Source organism: Theropithecus gelada, chromosome 9, assembly GCF_003255815.1.
Source record: "Theropithecus gelada isolate Dixy chromosome 9, Tgel_1.0, whole genome shotgun sequence".
Classification (NCBI taxonomy): domain Eukaryota; kingdom Metazoa; phylum Chordata; class Mammalia; order Primates; family Cercopithecidae; genus Theropithecus; species Theropithecus gelada.
This window is the reverse complement of record NC_037677.1, coordinates 129,433,735-129,455,872: the sequence shown is the minus strand read 5'-3', so window position 1 is coordinate 129,455,872 and position 22,138 is coordinate 129,433,735. Positions and strand designations below refer to the sequence as shown.

The following is a 22,138-nucleotide window of genomic DNA, read 5'->3' as shown; positions in this document are numbered from 1 at the left end:
TTTGAGCAAACTGTCGCTTTACACACGGAGAGTGAAGGGGGACCCTCGGGTGCACAGCCGCGTGCTGGGGCTCCCCTCATGGTGTCTTCCTTGAGCACCTGCTCTGTGCTTTGCCCCAGGTTACCCACGAGTAATCGTAAACCGAGCCGTCAGTGGTGCAGGAGACACGGCCGTGGCTCAGCACGGGGGGAGCCGGCCAGTCACACTGAGGGCTGTGCTGATCTGGAAATGGTTTCAGAACAGGAGATGCAGGTCACGTGGCCTTGAGAGACAGGCGGGAAGCGTGGTCAAGGCTGGAAACGGCAGCCCGTGCAGTACGGAGGATGAGGGCAGTGTGGGAGGCGCTCCTGTGTTTGATGCCCTTTACTGGCTTCTGTGAGCCCCATTTCCATCTTCTCGGTTTCAATGGTGTGGTGTCCCCAGTTCAGAATGACTGTGGAACGCCTGGGTCCGGCCCCACTTCCTCCTCCCCAGCAGCCCTTCCTTCAGCTCCCTGCGCCTCAGGGTTTGTCGCTGCAAAATGGCAGCAGTAACAGGACTCATCTCCGAGGGCTGCTGTGGAACTCAAAGCAATGTTTTGTGTATCCCAGGTTGAGGCTCCCGGGCAGGCCCCTGCTGCCGTGGGGTTGCCGTTAGGGAGGCTCCTGTAGCCCAACTCTGCCGCCACCGCCCGTGGCCCCTGCAGAGCATGTCCCTCTGCCCTGGCGTGAAGACGCTCTCCTGGCCCTTTGCCCGGCTGGCCTCTGCCCATCCCTCAGGCCCCAGCCCTCCTGTTACCTCCTGTCTCACTGCTGGTCGAAAGCGACCTTCTCTAGGTGAACATTCTGCTGGGAGGCTCGTTATCCCTGCCAGCCTCCTAGTAGACATTCAGGATCTCATGAGATTTAGTTTGAATTAAAAGCTCACTAATGTTAAGGATATAAATGGTTTTTAATTTTGAAGCCTTGGTGCATTTTTAAAGACTATCCACCGTCATACATTTCACGATTGCCTGAGTGAATGGTGGAAATGATTTAACCAGGCAGACGCCCGCACCTGTGGGACCCCATAAAGAGTTTTAAGATCCATGTCCATGTGGGAAGCATGGAGCTCTTTTTCTGACCCCTGTGAAGCCTGGCATAGCTTCCTCAGTGGCATGGAGGCTTGCGGCTGCTGGACAGGCGGGGGCACACAGCCTGGGGCGGCGGCCTCCTGGGCTCTCCATCCTGGCCGGCACCAAGGCCCAGATGTGGAGGACTGCGGTGCAGCCATCCTGAGGTGCTGCAGGTACTTCCCATCCTTGCGGACGTCTGCTGCCAAGGACCCGCTCCCCGGGGCGGAGGAGTCTGCTGCTGAGGACCTGCTTCTTGGGACATCTGTGTCTGTTGTTTGTGAAGATGCTGCACCATCAGCACCTGCGCTCACAGACTAGGAGCTTGAGTCTCCTGTGTCCAGAAGACCTGCACCCCTCGAGCCAGGGCGGGTTTAGGGTTTAGGAGTGTCACCCCTCGAGCCAGGGTGGGTTTAGGGGTGTGGTCTTTGGATGACAGCGACATGTTGCTCCTAGCTTTTGTAAGGCCACCGAGGCCTGGGGACGTCTTCCCCGAGCTCAGCAAGCCCCGGAGAAAGGGGAGGTAGAGTGCCCTTCTTCCCAGCGTGACGCACAACACATCGCTTCCCAGACTTCGGCGCAGCCCCGGGCCCCCAAGCCGCCTGGCTGAGGCCTGGGTACCAGGTGTTGGGGGCCGGGACAAGGCCCCTGAAAAGGGCAAAGTCAGGACCCTCCCCTGCCGCTCTCAGGTGGTAGGGCCTGCAGGCAGGCGAGGAGTTGGTGTAGCTGAAAACACGGCTTCCTCACTTAAACCTCTGCGTCGTAGGTGTCTGTGTGTCATCGTATGACTTGTATTTGTTAAACCTCTACCCAGTCATATTTTAAATGCCTCTGAAGTTCATGAATGTGCACAGCTGCTTCCCTTACAGATCTCCATCTTTTCAAAAACTGTGTATATCTGCAGGATCCTGGGAAGCTGATTGAAATGGAATGTCTGGAGTGTGAATCAGAAGCTTTAAGACTTGAAAATCAGATGAAAATGTACATCCGAGCGGCTGTTGAGGTCAGGAGTCGTACACCTGGCATTATTTTGCAGATTCCGGGAACTCGGTGCGAGTTGAGTGTGTCCCAGGCTTGAGGGTGCCGGGGACACGGCCTGGACCCCACTGCTGGACTCGCCCTGGCTCCCGTGACAGCGGGTGCCACACTTCCTCTCCCACGCACAGGGCCTGTGGGCCACGCACAGGGGCCCACAGGCCTCCTTGGTGGGTTGGGGTCGTACAGGTGGGGGCTGGGATGTGACTCCCTCTGACCCTCCTCCTGCAGCCCCTGCAGAGCTGCCCCCTCCCCGCCATGTGGTGATGCCTGCCCGGGAGGACAGGGGGACGGCCATGCGTCTCCACGAGGGCTTTCTGCCAGCCTCACTTGAGTCCGGGAAGGCGTCCTAATGACGAGGGGCAGAAGTCACCGCCGGCCCTGGGGTCAGCTGCCAATTATAGGCACGTGAGCCTGACCCACCTCCGTCCTGCTGTCTAAGACGGCAGGCTCCGGAATAGCAGCCACTGCCACGAAAGGATTTAGAAATCATTTTAGACTCTTCCTCAGTAAGAATTTCCCGGTTAAAAGATGAACAAAAACCTGACAGAATGGAGGTACGCAGCCCTGACATGGTGCCACGGCAAGTGTGGCGGGTCGGCCCGGGAGCCCTCGAGTCCTGTCAGCCAGGCAGTACAAGGCCCCGCTGGGCACAGAGGAGCCAGGGGCATGTGGGTCAGTGCCGGAGGTGCCGGGGCGGGGGATGAGCAGGGCAGCTGGGAGGCCTTCCCCGCCCCCACTCCTAAGGCACCCACCCTCAGCCCGCACCGCCTGGCGCATGTATCACGGCCCGGCAGGCGCCGACACCTCTGTGGACTTGCTCCTGGGTCTGCCTCCGCGGGGCTGAGCATCTCGTGGGAGGTTTTTGACTGTTGCTGTGCACTGGTGCCAGGCATGTGGTAGGCGCTTAATGAGAGTTCGTTTAAGGAATGATTTCCAGACACTTTGGCTGCTGCACTTTGTCATGAAAGTGAACAGAGGCTGCTTGTGGCTGTGGCACTGTGGGGTGTACGGCTGCTTCCCCCGCCTCACCTGCTGAGGATCTCAGTGGGGCTGGCACCAGCGTACGAGGCTTTCAGACCCAGCAGCCAAGTGGCAGGATGGGGTTGTGAGGTGCAGGCTCCACCCAGCCCAGGGGCAGCATGAGGGCGAGGCCCCTGTGGAAGCCACAGGCTGTGGGGACATGGCCAAGTAAGCCCAGGGCAGTGGGCGGCCCAGAAGGGCTTGTGGGAGGTGGGAGTGTGGGGAGACTGGCTCCACTGAAATCCTGGCCTAAGCCTTTGTCCTGGAAAGGGCCCGTGTAGCACAGACCGGAGGAGACATTCTGGGGGTGGGAAGCATCGTGGGCACAGGCCCCTGGAAAGAGATGGGATCAGGAAGGGAGCAGCCGCCACTGAGTCCACACACGGGAGGCGGGCGCAGCCACGATATGTGCGTACTGCCAAGCCTCCTGCGTGTACTATCTTGTGAGACATCCACTTCCTCCTAGAGTCACTCTGGCCATTTTCACGGACAGATTTGAGCATGGCACCACGCAGGGTGATGAATTTAGGGCCTGAGTTCTCAGCGTGCCCTGCACATGTCCCGCCCCAGCCCTGCAGCTCAAGCCAGCAACCTCCATAGAATCGCCCACGTCTTCTCCGCAGGCCCAGCTGGATATCATACAGAGACTAAACGTCGCGCTGCAGCGAGCCGTCCGCCTGGGCGACCCCCGGGTCATCCACGTGGTGTGCACCACGCAGTGGAACACTTGCCTGCCCCTGCTGCAGCACAACCTGCGGCACCACCTGCGGAAGCCCCTGGCCGGCGTCGCGGACGTGCTGGAGAAGGTGGACAGGTGGGGCGCGCACCTGCGCCGTGTCCTCCACAGAGCGGGTGGTGCATGAGGAGACAGAGGAGGAGAAGGTGGCCCAAGCCCCCTTGCCATGCCAGTGCCACAAGCAGCAGACTCCCCCCGTACTCAGTAAGGGCCACCCTCTGTCTCTGCTCAGGGCCAGACATGCCGGGTCCTCTGTGTGGAGCACTGGTGGGGCCAGAGGAAGAAGCAGGCTCAGCTGTGCCTCACGGGCATCTGTGCCCCTCAAGCCTCCATTGAAGGGGACTGTCATGGCCACAGAAGCTGAGAGTGGGGGGCTGGTTGTGGCCCCATGGGACTTGGGTCATCTTGGGTGAGACAGGAGTGCTCAGAGGGCCCAGCGTCCCGGAAGAGCACGGTGTGTCCTCGGGGTGACAGGAATGCTGGGGCCAGCGTGGTAGCAGGCGGCAGGCGGCAGGGTGGGCCATGGCGGGCAGGCGGCAGGCGTCAGGGTGGGCCATGGCGGGCAGGCGGCAGGCGTCAGGGTGGGCCATGGCGGGCAGGCAGCAGGCATCTGGGTGGGCCGTGGTGGGCAGGAGACAGGTACTGGGGGCAAGGGCAGCCACAAGATGTTGCAGAGCCTGGACCCAGGGTGGCTGGAGAACCACAGCCCTGGTCTCAGGACCTGTTTCTTGTTGGGAGGGCTCAGCCTCTTCATTGCTGTCAGTATGGTTTTGACTCTGAGACCGCCAGCTCAGCCCCAGCTCCCTGTCTGCTACCTCCCTGCACTGCCACAGCTCCCTCCCACCTTCCCTGGGGCTCCCTGAATTTTTCTAGAATTCTATTTCATTTCCTCTGTTGGCTTCTTGGTTTCTCGACTATACCTTTTGGAGGAATGGGGGATTTCTCTAGGGCTAAGAACATGCACCCCTTAGCACAGTCTGTGTCAGGCCAGCATCACTCCGGCTCAGTTCACACAGATACACACCCTGAAACATGGTGACCACACCCCTCACACCCCCCTGGGCCATCCTTCAACTTCCCACAGCTAAGAATGAACCGGGACCCCGGCTCAGCTGCCCCAGAACCACTTCTCAGGCCTGGCACACGTGCACTCCTGTGCACACGCAGCCTGCTCGAGGCCAGGGGTTCCAGGCACCCCCACAGGCTGCTCGAGCCCAGGGGGTCTGGGGCACCCCCACACAGCTACTTGAGGCCAGGGGGTCCAGGGCACCTCCACACGGGCTGGTTGGGCTGCTCTGTGCAGCCCTTCCTCTCCAGACCCTAGCCTCCCTCGCAGCCCTGCACCCTGACCTCTGCCACCGTGGCCTGTGGGAACTGCGCCCCACGCTTCAGGAAGTTGTGCCCAGCAGAGAGCCGGGCAGTCTTGCACTAGCGCCCAGGTTTCCTTCCGGGGCAGTTGTTGTGAGTTGCTGAGGCCTCCGGGGTCTGCATGGTCTTCTCTCCTTGTCCCCATTTGTGAGTCCCCAGGGCCAGGCAGGGGCATCACTGAAAGGATGACGGGAAGCCAGGGGCACTGGGCACCAAGCCTCCCCTACATGCTGGGGCCACTCCAGGCCTCCCCTGGAGGGTGTGACCCCAGCCCGACACAGCCTCAGCCCCGCCAGGGCCCCTGATGCCGCGCCACCCCCACAGCCTCATGACGCTGCTCCGCTGCCAAGTGCACATGGAGATGGCGCAGATCGAGGAGGACGAGGACCGGCTGGAGCCTGCCATGGAGCACCTCCGGAAAGCCGCGCGCCTGGACAGCCTGGGCCTCTACCAGGACAGGCTCCAGATGGCCTCCACCCGGCTGCGCCTGTGCACCACACTATACCAGGCCCCCGAGCGTGCAGAGGACAAGGCCATCATGGCCATCGAGCAGGTGCTGCCCGGGGAGGTGAGGGAGGCCGGGTGCTGTAACCCCAGCATGGGGCCGGGGCTGGGCTTTGAAGGCACAGCAGGGCGGGAGCTGCCCAGGGCCGCCTGAGGCGAGGAGGCCTGGGGCCGAGCTGTCACTGTGTCTATGAGCATGAGGACCACACAGGCCCTGCCACAGCCAGGAGGCTCCAGAAGTTGGAGAAGGTGCTGTGGAAAGTCCAGCGGCCCCTTCCTCATCAGTCTCTGCTTTTCACAGGCAAAAAAAGCTACCCCAAAGGACAGCGTCAGGAAGAAGCGGGCCCTCCTGGTGAACGCAGGCCTGGCCTTAGCCCCCGACACGTTTCAGATCGTGCTGGACAGTGAGAATGAGGCCAAAGGTGAGCACCGCACTGGGCTCTCCCAGCCCGGAACCATCCGCCTTGGAATGGCTCCGAGGCTGCCCCGGGGTTTCCCCAGTCCCCATGCTCCCTACCACGGCCCCTGGATGTGCAGGGACCATGCACCAGCAGTGTCCTCCGATCTCGGCCTGCCGGGTCTGGCAAAGCCCAGCAAGGGTCTTCTGTGCACACGCCAGCCATGTCAGGTGCCCCGGCTGCTAGGACAGACCCCACGGGCTCCGCTGCTTAGACAACAGGAACTCACTCCTCCCAGTCCCAGGCTGGAAGTCAAGGCGTGGGCAGGGCTGGTTCCCCCTGAGGGCTCCTTGGCTTGTGGACACTGTCTCCTCCCTGCGTCCTCAGGGCCGTTCCTTCTGGGGGTCTGTGTCCTCGTTTCCTCCTCTTAGAAGGATACCAGTCAGGCCGGGCACAGTGGCTCAAGCCTGTAATCCCAGCACTTTGGGAGGCCGAGACGGGTGGATCATGAGGTCAGGAGGTCGAGACCATCCTGGCTAACACGGTGAAACCCCGTCTCTACTAAAAAAAAAAATACAAAAAATTAGCCGGGCGAGGTGGCGGGCGCCTGTAGTCCCAGCTACTCGGGAGGCTGAGGCAGGAGAATGGCGTGAACCCGGGAGGTGGAGCTTGCAGTGAGCTGAGATCCGGCCACAGCCTGGGCGGCAGAGCGAGATTCTGTCTCAAAAAAAAAAAAAAAAAGGATACCAGTCAGACTGGACTAGGGTCCACCCTGGCGACCTCATTTGACCCAGATTACCTCCAAAGAAGGTCATACTCAGGTCCTGGGGGCGAGGACTTCAACACACCCTGCTCTGGGGAGTGGGGTTGAGCCAGAGGCACAGGACAGGGCTCCCTGGATCACGGGGGTCAAAGCTGAAGCCATCACGTCTGTCCTGGGGAGACCCTGAGCTGGCTTTGGGTAGTGGGACATGGGGCCATGCGGCCCACGTGCAGGGACTGAGCCAGGGTTTGGGGGTGTATTGCACCCCCACTGCCCCAGCTTCTCTGGGCACTCGCCAGTGGCTCTGGGAACGCAGGCGGTCCCACTCTCTTCAGCCCAGTGCAGGGGCCAGGCTGGGCCTGGCTTAGGAGCCCTTCCCACTGGTCCCTTAAGGGTCCTGCTGGGGGCCGCCGCCAGGCCTCCCTCCAGCTCAGTGCCCAGCAGCTGGCGGCTTTCGCCCAGCACGATGAAGCAGGCGTCACCCAGACTGCAGCCTGCGGAGACGGTGGTTGGGAATGGAGACGCTGGGTCATGTCTCGGGTCTGAGACAAGGAGATGGGCAGATGCAGGGTGGGTCGTGTCCTGCAAGGGAAGGTTGGTCGCTCTTGGAGAGGGGAGGGGTCACCGCCTCGTCGTCCACCGCCCTCAGATGCTGCCGCACCTGTGCTTTCATTTTGCCCTAATAAGTTTGAGGAGCAGCTGCAGATCCACCAGTAGGACCCGGACGCACCTATTTTGCCTTCCTGACTCCTTTCATTCATGGGCGTGTGCTGCTGGCCGCCTGGGGGTCAGGTGCATGTCCACCTGCTGGCTGTGGGGCTGAGACAGCACCGTACACCCAGGACCCTACACCCAGCAGGAGGACAGCACCCTACACCCAGCACGAGGTGCTGCGGGGCCCTGCCCAGGGGCAGTGAGGGTGGTGCGGGCTCCAGGGGAGGACACCCTTGAGTGGCTCCTGAAGGTGAACCCCTGTGCCGGCCGAGAGGGTAGACACCAGCCAGGGGAGGCCCAGTCCCCGGGGTCGCCCATGCACAGGAGGCCCCCCAGGGTGTGGAGCTAAGTTCCGGGTGCTTGTGATTTATTTGCCAGGAAAAGGAGTGGTGATTCGGAACCTCTGGCGTCATGCAGATAAAACTGCTGGGCCTTGGGGTGCTACACAGGGGCTGGGTGGGAGCGCGGGAGTCTGAGGCCGGGTGCCCCTGCTTGGACGTCAGCTAGGCAGCACAGCCAGCAGAGCAGCGGGAGGATCTTGGCAGACTGCTCTGAGGTTCCTGGAGCCTCCCCCACTCAGAGGAGCACTGGCTCGGCCTCGTCGCCGGCAGGAGACACAGGCAATGCCACTCTGCAGCTCTGCTCCCGGGAGCCGGGGATCTAGGGCCCCTGCAGCCACCACCTGTGGGTGGCCACCCCGGTGCCGGCGCGGGGCGCTGGTTCCTGATGGGCACGTCCCCGGCCCTTCGCCAGCAGCCCCAACGCCTGTCTGTGCATTTCTGTCCCAGTCTCCACCGGGAAGAGCAGGGGCCGGTTCACCTACCTTTGTGCAAAGGCGCGGCACCACATCGTCAGCGTGGACAAAGCTGCCGGGCACCTGCGGCGCCTGGGCAATGAAAACAGCAAGGAGAGGTGAGCGAGGAAGAGGCCAGAGCGCCACACAGAGCCCTGCCTGGGGGTCGCTCAGCCCAAGAGCCAGCGTCTGTGGCAGCCGAGCTGACCCTGTGTGTGGCTGTCTGGGGACACACCAGGTCACCTGCTTCAGGATGGTGGGAGGAGGTCCCCGCCTGGGGGTCCCGACATAGATGGGACCCCCCAGCCTGTGATGACAGCCACGGCCTGTGAGGTGTGCGGCCGCCCTGTCCCGCCTGTCACTGCTGTCACTCGGAGGACACGCAGCGCCTGTGACCAGAGCAGGCTGATTTTTGGTACCAACCCTGCGGTACCACCCCCAGGAGGCCTGCTCCGTGCAGTGGATTGCACGGCCTTTCTTCTCACCACAGGGAAGGGAGGTGCCGCTCACAGCTGACTGGCAGGGGGAAGCAGAGAGCTGCACCCGACCCCGGGACATGCGCCCGCCAGGCCGTCCCCAGTGTGAGCACCGGGCTCCTGGCCACCTCGAAACCGCAGAGCCACAGTGGCCTTTACTCAGGCAGGCAGCCCAGGTGTTTTCTAACTTTAGCAGCCACATTTGTCTACCCACTTTTCCCTCGTTTGGGTTCTCGGTGAGCAGGATACAGATTTGGGCAGAGCTGGCCAAAGTGGCCCGGAAACAAGGCGTGTGGGACGTCTGTCGGACGGCGAGCCGCTTCTGCCTCCTGTATGACAACGTCAAGGTGAAGAAGTCGAGGCTGCGGAGAGGTTTGTACCCGCCCTCACGAGTGCGTCCCAGCCTGGCCACAGCCGCCCTCTGGGTGCGGGAAGCGTTGTGGTTCATGCAATGACAGCCCATGGGGCCTTCACATGAGAAAGGGTATAGCTAAGTCACAGTAGTAGCAGTTCCCACTAATTATCAGGACTGCCAATCACGGGGCGGCGGCCACATCTGGCTGTGTCGGCCGAGCCACAAGCACCATCATCATGCTCCGTCTTCAGTCACTGGGGGCCTCGGAGGCTCAGGCAGGGGCAGCCACAGCCAGCAAGCAGATGCCCATGCGGGGCACCTGCAGGCAGAGGGCAGTGGCCACAGGCCCAGCGGGAGCAGGACGTGGGTGGGGCAGCCTCATCAGTCAGCACCAGGCCCTGGAGAGGCACCTGTCTCAGGGACAGTCAGGACCCAGAGGGACGAGGGAAGTGACAGAACGGGCACGGGGGCCTGGGAGTCCTGCAGGAGTTGGGGGGGAACCCCTCCAGAAGGTGGGGTATGCAGGAGGAGCTGGGAGAGCCACAGGTGCCAAGAGCATTTGCAGGAATGTGGCCAAGAGCAAGCCCTGGCTGGGGGCCAGCACTACACCCAGCTCCGCCACCCCACGGAGAGCTCCTCCAGCCCCTTCCTGGGCAAGCTGCCCACCTCCCGCTCACCCGCCTACCTTGGTGGACCCTACTGGGAGCTGGGGAGAGGCTCAGGCACTCCAAGATGGGCCAGGAATTCTTGTGTTTTTATATATTTGCTGGAAAAAAACATGATCCTTACCTGCTGCCATTTTTCTCTCAGGAAAGAAGAGGCGAGGTAGGGACGGCTCGGTGCAGGACACCTGGAGCCACCCTGAGGTCGTCCTGCAGAGGCAGGTGTGCCCCGACCTGCTGCGGAAGTTTGCGGAGGTGGGGTTCATCGGTGCTGAGGTGCGTCGCTGAGGTGGGGTTCATCGGGGCTGAGGTGCGTCGCTGAGGTGGGGTTTGTCGGGGCTGAGGTGCGTCCCGGAGGTGGAGTTCATCGGGCCTGAGGTGCGTCGCGGAGGTGGGGTCGTTGGGGCTGAGGTGTGTCCCGGGGGTGGGGTTCGTTGGGGCTGAGGTGCGTCCTGGAAGTGGGGTTCGTCGGGGCTGAGGTGCATTGCAGAGGTGGGGTCGTCGGGGCTGAGGTGCGTCGCGGAGGTGGGGTTCGTCGGGACTGAGGTGCGTCGCGGAGGTGGGGTTCGTCGGGACTGAGGTGCGTCGCGGAGGTGGGGTTCGTCGGGGCTGAGGTGTGTCGTGGAGGTGGGGTTCGTCGGGACTGAGGTGCGTCGCGGAGGTGGGGTTGTCGGGGCTGAGGTGCGTCCCTGCACCACAGCATTGGAGGGTTGCTTTCCTGCATCCGCACAACCTCTGCAGAGCAGGCGTTGGTGTCCACATGGCCTGTTAACCCACTGCAGATATTTATCGTCATAGAACCTTCTGTGCTTCAAATAAAACAAATATGAGGGAGGGAAAACTTCCTGGATTCTTGGGAGATTTTCTAGGAGAAAAATATAACCCAAAATGTGCATGGGTGTAAGTTTCTCTTGGGAATCATTTCCGAGTGGTGAATCTGCAGTTGTGTGGATGACACATGGCGACCGCCGCTCCACGGGGGGATGGTACCTCGGCATTTGCTGCAGAAGTGCATTGAATGTGGCGTGATGTCCGGGGCCCCTGCCATGGGGCCGCCAGGCCTGTTCCTCCCACGCAGGCTCAGAGACGCCCGGGCTCGCCCTGCCCAAAGTCAGCAGGTGGAAATGGCAGAGCGGGATCCAAACCCGGCCCTGGGACCTCGGTCTGAGCTCGCAGTCACCGCGCTGCGGCAACATGAGCGTGGCCTTTGTGACTGTGTGACTTCAGAGTTCCCAGAGCCACTCTCGGTTAGATGTCTGTGGACTGGCTCAGTGGGTGCATGGCCATCAGCCTCGGAGGGCAGGGCACCTGCAGATTTATGGAGTATGTCCGCCGAGTGGCTCCCAAGTGCTAGGCCCATGAGCTCAGCTGGGGTCAGGGTAAGAAGCGGCACAGACCCCTCTGCTCAGGGAGCCAGAGGTCAGATGGCAGAACCAGAGCCAGCAGAGGCCACGGTTCTGTGCCACATGCTTGTGCACACTCCACAGGCCAGCGCAGCCCTTTCCCCTCAAGCATTTAAAACGTAATGATGATGTAGGGGAAGTGCAAATGCTGGCCGGTGTCTGCTGATACCAGGAAGCCACTGTTGGTCCTTCGGGGCCACTGGGGTGTGCGGTGCTCTGGAAGGACCTTCTCTTCCCTGACTCTCGTGCTGATGGGTGGAGAAAGTCTGCGAGGGACGGGCTTTAGTCCTTGGAGTGGCTGTCGGGGCAGGCCCGGCTTGGAAAGGGCGCAGCAGACGGGTCTCCCAGCCTGTGCTTGGCATTTTCAGATCAGAGCTGAGGGAAGGGCATGTGTGTTTCCCGTCTGGGGCTGGCCTGTGCTCCACCCACAACCCCTCCCACTGCATGTGTGTTTTGCAGGCCACGGTTCATTTGCTGCGGTCAGAAGGTGTAGAGCTGAATGACCGGGCCATCCCCCCAGAGGACCTGAGCCAGCACCCAGCCGGCTACGTGCCTGAGCCCCCGGAGGCGAATGCCGAGTGGATCACATACAGGTGGGCAGAGGCGACGGTGGCCTTGAGCACTGCCCGGGCCGTGGGTCAGAGGGTGCCCTGCACTCAGCCTGGCGTAGGGAGGGACGCCCTTCGCATTCGTAAGGACACAGGCTTCTCATGTCGGGGAAGTGTCCACTGTCACGTAAATGACATTGAGACCATGAAAGAGGAAACGGGGTGACGTGGCCTCACTTGTTTTTAGCAGTTGTTCCTAGCAAGACCCCGGGCGTCGTTTGTTGTCACTACGAGGAGAAGTTCACGAGTGTCTTTTCCACCGTGTCACTCTCGTCAGTCCCTCTGATGGTGCATGAAAGGCAGCTGTGGGGAGGTGGTCTTCGTGTGGGGAGGTGGTCTTCGTGTGGGGAGGTGCTTCGTGGCAGGAGATAGAAGGAGCAGCTTCTGTATTTGCTCCGAGGAAAAGCTCTGCTCTCCCTCCTATTGTGGGAAAAGCCATCAAGGACTGCCTTGGCCTCGAAAACTCCTTGTGTGTCAATAAGCAAAATTAGTTTGTACAGAACATCTCACAGGATTTGCCGACATGAGGCTCCAAGTTCAGAAACAATCATGAAATTGGAGTGCTTTACCAGCAGTGATGGTTTTTACCTATTTTTAATCTAAAATTAAATATTTTTAACTTATTTTTTTAATTGACAAGTAATAATTTAATGTTTCTGGGGTGCATAGTGACGTTTTGATCCATGTAACGTGGTGATCAGATCTGGGTAATTAGTGAATCCGTCATGTTGGACGTGCATTGTTTCTCGCTATTGGGGACGTTCAGTGTCCCCCTCCCAGCATCCCCGTAAACCATAGTTGCTTACCGTGCGTAGGACACGGGAACTTATCCCTCCGATGCAGCTGCGCCAAGCACATGAACGTGGTAACCTTGGGTGTCCCGACTATCCATGCAACAGAAGCTGGGCACAGCATCCCTGTCCTCACCGGTCACACGGGGCAGAAGGAAAGTCAGCTGTCCCTGCTTGCTGTGCACGCCTGGAGCCACCCAGCCGAGCCCTTTGGAGGGAAGAGGTGGTCAGGCAGCAGCAATGGCGATGATGGCTGCAGGTGGCCTTTGTCTTGGCCTCTCGGGATCCCGTCTCCTATAGCAGCTCTGGGCTCTGTGAGGAGCTGCCTGGCCCAGGCCGGCCCCGGGCTCCCAGCCCTCACAGCCCCATCATTTCAGGCAGGGGCTCCGGATGCCTTTCCAGGCATCCCAAGGCCCAAGGCTGGGCAGAGCTCTGCACTCCTGCTGGGCCTGCTCATAGACAGAGGAGGGTCTGAAAATCAGGGCTCAAGCTGTTTGTAGCCTGTGAGCTGAGAGTGGCTTTGACACTTTTAAATTTGTAAAACAAAATAGAAAAAATATAGTGAAGACTATGTGGAGCTTGCAAAGTCCAAAATGCTGTTTGCCCAGCCTGGTCTAGTGGGACGGACAGACCCTGTCCATGTCCACACTGCTGAGTGAAGGCTGACTGCCCTGCGCTCCGTGTGCCGGCTCCCTGGGGAAGGGCGTAATTCAGGTGGGGAGGAAGAGGAAGATGCTCGCTTGGGCAGGAGGGAGGGCGGCGCTTCGCAGTGTGGAGCAAGGCCAGGAGGCGCGAGGCAGCTGCAGTGTGGCTGGACGCAGCCTCGGGCCGGGGGCCGGAGGTTTGCAGGTGAGCGGGGGTCCCGTGGCAGGTGTGAGCGCTCGTGGCCATGGGAACCAACTGGGGCTGTTGGAGGTGTCCAGGGAGGATGAGGACAAACTGGAACGAGGGGGCCGCTGGGAATGGGGAGCACCAGGCTGGGCCCCAGTGCTTCAGGTGGAGCGCGCAGGCTATGGGGGGCTGGGTGGAGGGTGGGGCAGAGTGTCTCCGCCCCGTGCAGCCCCCACAGGAGCCCCTTTCTGAGCCCAGGGCTCCACAGACTTCCGGAAACAAGGGAGTCTCGTAGAAGAGTCTACACTGTCTTTAGAGAGGGCGGGTGGGAAAGACTGTTTCACATGTAGGCAGCCGTCCCCAGCTGTGTTAGCCCCGGGCACTGGTTTTGTGGGAGACAGTTTTTCCATGGACTGGCTAGGGGGAGGCTGGTCCCAGGATGAAGCTGTTTCCACCTCAGATCGTCAGGCGTTGGTTCGGTTCTCACAAGGAGCGCGCAGCCTAGATCCTCGGAAAGCGCAGCTGGCAGTGTGGTTGGCCCTCCCATGAGAGTGGAACGCGGCTGCTGATGGGACGGGAGGCGGGGCTCAGGCGGGAGTGCCAGTGGCAGGAGCACTGTGAATGCAGATGGAGTTTGGTCGATGCCCACCCGCCCCCACCCGCTTCCCGCCTGCAGCCTGGTCCCTGACAGGCTGTCCTGGTCCCGGCCCCCGGGCTGGGCACCCTGCATGAAGGGCTTGGCCGTCCTGGTCCCGGCCCCGGGGCTGGGCGCCCTGCATGAAGGGCTTGGCCGTCCTGGTCCCGGTCCCCGGGCTGGGCACCCTGCATGAAGGGCTTGACGTGCTCATTTTGCAGAACCTGGGTGGAGAGTCTGTCCCAGTATGCCATGAATAACTGGCTACGCTCTGCGGAGATCGGACAGGAGATCCAGGAGGCGTGGATCGTACAGAACGCCGTGGTCTACGTCCTGAACCACAACCACCACCTGATCCTGGCCGGGCGGCAGAAGGAGCTGGTGGACGCCCTGTACCACCTCCTGAGCATCGTCAAGGCCACGGGCCACAGTGGGTGTGTATGGGCAGTGCTGCAGTCACGCAAGGAGGGGCTTCTTCCCTCGGGAGACCCCGGAACAAAGGCAGGCAGCTGCGCTCCGTGGCCCTCTGCGTCCCAGCAGAGGAGGGTCTTGGGCACCTGTGCATCTCAGGCCTCCTACCACGGCCTGAGTACTCTGTGCATGGGATCAGGGTGTGGCCTGCGGGGGCCAAGATTCCCTCTGACAAGCGTGTCTCCCAGGGACCCTGTGATGCTGGTGACGCTCTGCAACACCTTGGCGCGAGGCCTGATCATCAGCTGGATTCCAGTCCAGGCTGCTGAGAAGTCCAGGAAATTCATGCGACCAAACACGTTTCACAGCCCACTGGACCCAGGAGCCACCTCCGAGATCAAAACAGCGGTGGAGGTAGCACCTCCATGGTGCCGAGAGAGAGACAGGGTTGGGGGGAGAGAAAGGTGAACAGAGAGAGGAGAGGAGAGAGAAGAGAGGAGAAGTGAGAGGAGAGAGAGGAAAGGAGAGAGGAGAGGAGAGAGAAGAGAGGAGAAGTGAGAGGAGAGAGAGGAAAGGAGAGAGGAGAAAAGAGAGAGGAAAGAGGATAAGAGAGAGAGAGGAGAGACAAGAGAAAGGAGAGAGAGAGGAAAGGAGAGAGAAGAGACAGAGAAAAGAGAGAGAGAGGAAAAGACAGAGGAGAAAGGAGAGAGAAGAAGAGAGAGGAGAAGAGACAGAGAAAGAGGTGGGGGGGGAGAGAGAGAGAGAGGGGTGTGTGTGAGGGGGCGGGAGTGGAGGGAGAGAGCGGGGAGGCAGCCGACCCCACCGAGACAGAGCCCTGCAGACCTGAGGCTGGAGGCTGGGGCTGAGCTTCTGAAGGCTCCTGGAAAGGCCCTGGGAGAGCAAACTGCCCTCAGTGGAGGTGACAGACGTAAGAACAATTTAGGAAGTAAAACGTCAGGGGCTCCAGTTGCTAGGAAGTAAAGCCAGGGCTGGAGAGAGGAAAGCAAGACCTGTGGGTGGGTGTGGGCCTCCCCTCGGGGTAGGCTCCAGGCTGAGGGGAGTGGAAATAGAACCAGAAATGGCGGATTGGAACAGCGGGAAACAGGGACCGTGTCACCCACAAATGCAGCCGTCCCAGTAAAACGCAGCAGACCCAGTGTGTGGGACGATCCTGGTGGCCCAGGCGGATCATTTATCCCACGGAATTTGGATTTTGTTGTAATCCAAAAGGAAGGGAAAAGGGAGTGTTCACGTTGACGGATGTTGCCGAAGTGTGTGTCAAGCCACTGCCCGTTTCTAACTCAGAACAGCCTCAGAGAACCCGGGAGAAAGCCGGTTTCCTAAAGGGTCAGGGGAGTCGGAACCTCCTGGAGCCTGTGTGTGGAGCGCCCGCGGTGGGGCCGGGGCAGGGAGGCCTTGAGTGTCCCCGCAGGGGCACAGGGAGGGAGCTGTCCCCACCCTTGAAGGAAGACTTTGTGCTAAAGCTCATCCCGCATGACCCTTTCTGGGCCATGGATAAAACCGTGGGCTGGAGAGTCTCGAGCCTGCGGCACGGCACTCACGGCTCTCACGGTCAGCACTGACGGTCAGCTGTGCTAGGCCACAGCCAGAGAGGGCCCTGGTGCTACCAGCTCCCAGTGGGGACGGCTGGCCCTGGGCAGTCAGTGTGATCCAGCCAGGACGGCCAGGAGCACCGGCTGTGGCATCAGGTGCAGGTCGTTCTTCTGAGAGGGGACCAGGGGCCAGCTCCGGGGACCTGCAGGGATCAGGCTGGAGGCTGCGGAGGGGAGGGCGCTGTGGGCAGCTCGGGCAGCTGTGAGTGCAGCTGAGCCTGTTGTGGGCCCCGGGAGGCAGCTGGGGGTGCAGAGGAGCTTCCCTCTTGGATGTGATGACGGCTGGATCCAGATGCTGAGAGGAAGCGCCGGCACTGACCTGGCAATCTGGGAGCACGGAGTGAATGGCAGAGTGAGAGGAAGCTGGCTTGGGCAGTGCCTGGACTGGGAGCCAGGTGGTGAAGAGGGGAGTCAGTGCTCCCCAAACACATTCCGATGGAAGGTCTGTGTGGAACTTGACCAGCGTTTGAAAGTTTATCCAGAAGCAAGGATGGAGGGGGAGGAAGGGGAAGGACGCTGCCCAGTAGGTGTCTGTGCTACTGAGATGTTTTACAAGGAGCAGGTGTTCCCAAGACAGCTCAGGAGTGAGAGGACCGGGGTGCACCGGAGACCAGGTGGCAGCTGCCTCCCCGTGTGTGCGGCTGCGTCCTCGTCCTCGGCGCCTGGGGGTGGGGCTTTGTCTGCTGGGTTTTTGGTGCAGCCCTGGGGGGCCTGAGGTCTCATGTGTTTCACAGGCTGGAACAGGAGCTGGGTCCATCCATCTTTTAATGGTTTGGATTTTGGCTCAAGGTCCCCTGTTTAGAATTCAGGTTTCATGACCAAGAACACATCCATCCTAGGTCTGCGAGTTTGCCCTGAACCTGACCAATGGGAGTGCGCCCGAGGAGACGGTGCCCACCAGCACCCGGCAGCAGCTCATCGCCACCTGGGTCAAGGCCAAGCAGCTGCTACAGCAGCAGATTGGGCCGCGGCTGGGCACCGAGGAGCAGGTGGGCGCCCCTGCCCGCATCTGGCCTCCGATCGAGGCCCTGTGGACATAGAGGTCCAAGACAGCTGGGGGTGGTGGGGCCCCCAGGACCACTTGGCTCCAGATGGAGCCACCAGGGATGGCCTGGGCACTCCCTTTTCCCATTGAACTCACTGCCGCTGACTGACCTTGAGTGCGGCACGGGGCCTCCTCTGCCCACCCGTCCACGGGGTCTGTGAGCTGCTGGGCCTGGGGGATGCTGCCCTCTCCCGAGGAGGAGCGGGCCCAGGGCCGGCCCCATGAGCTCCTGGAAGGCCTGATGGAGGAGGGGCCTTGGAACCTGGCCAGGAGCCAGGGCCGAGTGGGGCCCAGGGAGGTGGGGAGGGTCCAGGCATCAACCTGCCTGGCCAGGCAGCCACCGTGTCAGGCCCGCTGGTCCTTCCCTCCTCGGGGATCCCCCAGCCAGCAGACAAGACTGCCTCACACATGGGGCCGCACAGTCCTGGGGCTCCTCGTTGTATGAGAAGATGACCTGCAGATTCACAGTTAGAAACACAGTCTAAGGTCTAAACGCTCCCAATTTCGTGGTCTGATTGTTGCCATAAAACTAATACCTCGCCGTGTTCGATTCACACATGTTCCAGACTCCCCCGCACTCTTGGGCTGAGGCACTCAGGGCATCCTTCCCACCAGGGCACCAACGAGGATGTCAGCTCGGTGACCAGAGTCCTCGTTGCCTTGGAAATGTACTCATGCAACGGGCTGGGCCTCATGGACTTCACTGTCCCCTCCCTGGCCCAGGTAGGTGTCCCCAGGGGTCTCCGGAGGCCGGGGGCCCAGAGGCGAGGACGCTGAGGGTCCGAGGTGTTGCCCAAGGTGGCTGGAACTCAAGCCTCGTCGTGCATGCTGACCCCCACTCTGCCCCGCTCTCCTCCACCTCCCAACAGAGCTGTGCCCCTCTGCGCACTTCCTTCAGCTTTATGCTCAGAGTCCCCGTCTCCTGGTGTGAGGCAAATGCTGTCTGAGCGGACCCTCCATGTCCCGCCCCACCCTGCGCCGCTCAGGGGCAGCCGGGGACTGCACACGCCAGTCCCGTGTCCAGGACACCCTGTGGGGTGTGGGAGCTGCAAAAACATCAGGGGCCCTCACAGGCATGGACGTGGTAGCTCAGCTTTTGTGGTTTGTGGCGCAGTGGCCCTTCACAGGCCACGCCTCTGTGTAGAATCACACGTGCTGCGTGGTCCGTGGGGCTGCAGCCGCTGGAAGGTCGTTGTTGCTAACACGGTGCCCCTTCTCTTGCCACCCACTGGAAGTTGGTGAAAATGGCTTCCGAGTGCAACTGGTCAGACCCCCTGGTGGAGCTGCAGACCCTGACGCGGCTGACCCACTTCGCTTATGCGGCACGTGACCATGAGACCACCATGGCCTGTGCTCACAGGGCTGTGGAAATGGGCATCAAGTACCTGAAGATATTTGGGCCGTAAGTAACCTCTCATGACTGGACCAATTCCCCCAGAATGGGCAGGGAGCGCGGGCCTGGGCTGCAATCACAGATCAGGGTGCATGTGAGCCCCACCAGGTCCCCAGGCCCGGTCCAGAAACCTTCCTGTGGGCCTCAGCCACGTGCACAGGCGGCCTCCTCCTGCCAGCCCTGGGCCCTCATGGGCACGGCAGCAGTGGCCCGTGGAAAGCTGGTCGGGAAGGATTCTTAAGTCACGTGGGCCTCCCAGGAGGGGTGTGTGGCCTGCTGGCTGCGTGTGCATCGTTGGCACAGAAAGGGGGGGCCTCAGCCTTCAGAGGCTGGGACGAAGGGCCACAGATGGGGGGCTCCCACCCCAGATGGTTCCTGCTCACAGTTCCGGAGGCTGGAGGTCCCATCGAGGTGCGGCAGAGTCGGTGTCTGCCGGGGGCCCCTTCCCGGCTCCCAGACGGTGCCTCCTCCTGTGTCCTCGCATGCGGGAAGGGGCAGGGGCTCTCTGGGGTCCCTTTCATAAGGGACTAACCCTGTTGGTGAGGGCTCCATCCCCATGATCCAACCCCCCTCAAAGGCCCACGCCAACACCATCACTGTGGGGATGAGCATCTCCCAGCAACGGAATTCTGAGGGGACACGGACACTCTGCCTATGGCAGATAGAAGGGAATTCTGAGGGGACACGGACACTCTGCCTATGGCAGATAGAAGGGAATTCTGAGGGACACGGACACTCTGCCTATGGCAGATAGAAGGGAATTCTGAGGGACACGGACACTCTGCCTATGACAGATAGAAGGGAATTCTGAGGGACACGGACACTCTGCCTATGGCAGATAGAAGGGAATTCTGAGGGACACGGACATTCAGCAGGTAAAAAACTGCCATTTCTAATGACATACAGCTTTGAAATAATTTTGAATAGACAGATATGCACGCTAATTAAATTTGAAAATAAGGGTAATTTCAATGAAAGAAAATGGCCTGTGCATATATAAATTCTCAGACGTTATCTGAATAAATTTTCCACTCTTGGAAAGGTAGATTTAGCCTCAAGTTGTTTTAGTCTCCAGGAGGCTGCCAGCCCCTCCTCTTATTTAATTCTGAGTTTTGGGGGCCAGCCTAGGGGGAATTATTATCATTATTATTATTATTTTTTACCCCCCAGGGGGGTAGTTGGGAGTGAGACTATAGGCCATAAAGAATAGGACTGTGTTGGACCAAAATAAATGGGAAAATCGTGGTTTGAAAAGAAGCTTTTGGGAAGTGATGAGTCATTTTGCACCAGGTAATAGGGGAAAATCGTGTGACCTCCAGCAAACACATGAATGGTTGTTTCCTGGAGCCGGAAGCACTTGGGGGTCGTGGTAATTCCCAGTGTTTTCTGTGTCCTAGTTTTACCCTTTCTAAACACTGTCCTTTTTGAAAGTTTGAATATATCCACATTCTGTTGAAACCTTGAAACTAAAAATTTAGACTCTTGTCGTCATCTTAAGTTCTTCGTGCTACTCTTAACCTCCCAAAAAGCAGTCTTGAAGTGACGTAGATGATGTCTTGGGCGTTTTCTCTCTCAGCCGTGGAGAGCTGTGGAAGGAAGAATTGCTGCTTTTCTCAGGCAAATTGGTTTCTTGGTGTCTTTTGGTTCTCACTCCTCGCCTGCTCCTGATGCTCTGACCCCTTTGATAGATCAGAGTGCTCCAGAATAATGGGTGGTCTTGGGTGGTGGATACATGGGGACAGGGACAGTTAAATTGGGAGCCTTTTTTTACAACCTTGATGAGTTTTTTCCCCCCAAGTTTCCCTCTCCACTGAAATGCCACACCAATGCTTGTCGGATTCCTGAGGCGGCCAGACCAATGTGTTGTTTTTCTTTATTATATTTTTTTAAAGCTTCCCTTGAGAGAATAGATGGTAATGGAGAGAATCATTTAACAAGGTCCTGGTTTCTCTTGCAACACAGTAGCTACACTTGCCTGCTTTTATGTGCAGTTTTGTATGGATCAGCTTGGTAGACAGTACTAGCAGGGAAGCGACCCGTTGATCTTGGTTTGCAAGCCCGTCTCCCGTCAGTCCTAGATTAGGCCCTGTTCAGCCACGCAGGGGCGTGGGTCGATGCGTGCTGCAGCAGTGGGCATAGTGAATATAATCTACCCCGTTGGCAAAGGTGTGTACCAAGTGAGTTTAAATAATTGGTGTGGATTGGCCAGTAGCTAAGAAGTGGGCTTTTAAAGAGTGTTGAAGATTGAAAGGTTGTTTTTTTTTTTTTAAAAGGAAAAACCATTGATTGTAGATAATGAAAAGCTAGGGTTTGCCCTCTTCATGTCTCCCATCCTTCCAGACAGTTACACCCCGTGTCTGCTCCCCTTCCAGACAGTTACACCCCGTGTCTGCTCCCCTTCCAGACAGTTACACCCAGTGTCTGCTTCCCTTCCAGACAGTTACACCCAGTGTCTGCTTCCCTTCCAGACAGTTACACCCCGTGTCTGCTCCCCTTCCAGACAGTTACACCCCGTGTCTGCTCCCCTTCCAGACAGTTACACCCAGTGTCTGCTCCCCTTCCAGTTACACCCAGTGTCTGCTCCCCTTCCAGACAGTTACACCCCGTGTCTGCTCTCCTTCCAGACAGTTACACCCCGTGTCTGCTCCCCTTCCAGACAGTTACACCCAGTGTCTGCTCCCCTTCCAGATAGTTACACCCCATGTCTGCTCCCCTTCCAGACAGTTACACCCTGTGTCTGCTCCCCTTCCAGACAGTTACACCCCGTGTCTGCTCCCCTTCCAGACAGTTACACCCAGTGTCTGCTCTCCTTCCAAATAGTTATATCCAAAACTGTTTTTCCCTCTCCCCTACCTCGTCCCCCCTATTAAAATAGAAACGGGGATTGATTGATGTCCTGCTCCTGAATACATGTAAAATTTGTACAAAAATATCTTCTATGAATATGATTTGTAATCTGTAGACTTGTTACCTGGGAGATGTCTTGATGTAAAATCCTATCCTTTGGGTTGTGGGTTTTTTTCCTCCAAATAAATTGGATCTTAAAAAAAAAAAAAAGGAAAAAAAGAAACTGGCCTCTGACTGGGGTCCCTCGCTCGCCCTCCAGAGTCAGCCATCCCGCCAGTCCCCGTCGGCAGCGTAGCCGGACACAGAACATTCCCATTCTTTCATTTTCACGGATCTCACTTTTAGTGGCTTACCGTGTTCCATCCAGTTGGGCGATTATTATTGTCCCTCATCTTTTCCCCGTTTTTGAATACGAGGCCGTTTCCATCGGTTGTAAATGCTTCCGCGGTAAAGGTTGTTTCCCTTGAGGTTCTTTTTGGCCAATTTCCTGGGTCTAATAATCCTGGAAGGTGAAACTGCTGACCCAAAGGCTGTAGAGATGTTTTCTGTGGCCAAATGGCCCGTGTGGCAGCACCTGCCAGAGCCGAGGAGCACCCCAGGCCCACGCCCCGTCTTCCCACGGCCCTGCCCACCGGGATGGCTCCA

General features: G+C 59.4%; 1 protein-coding gene across 1 annotated transcript in view; it reads left to right on the top strand.

Annotated features, from left to right (window-relative positions):
- Window positions 1-22,138, top strand: part of CFAP46 (cilia and flagella associated protein 46) — a 119,610-nt gene that overhangs the window by 11,295 nt on the left and 86,177 nt on the right. The window contains 13 exon segments of the mRNA XM_025395562.1: window positions 1,995-2,093; window positions 3,772-3,962; window positions 5,577-5,805; window positions 6,058-6,178; window positions 8,420-8,543; window positions 9,145-9,272; window positions 10,066-10,193; window positions 11,780-11,913; window positions 14,406-14,618; window positions 14,844-15,009; window positions 17,048-17,197; window positions 17,869-17,976; window positions 18,489-18,655. Coding sequence (XP_025251347.1) covers window positions 1,995-2,093; window positions 3,772-3,962; window positions 5,577-5,805; window positions 6,058-6,178; window positions 8,420-8,543; window positions 9,145-9,272; window positions 10,066-10,193; window positions 11,780-11,913; window positions 14,406-14,618; window positions 14,844-15,009; window positions 17,048-17,197; window positions 17,869-17,976; window positions 18,489-18,655 — 1,958 coding nt within the window.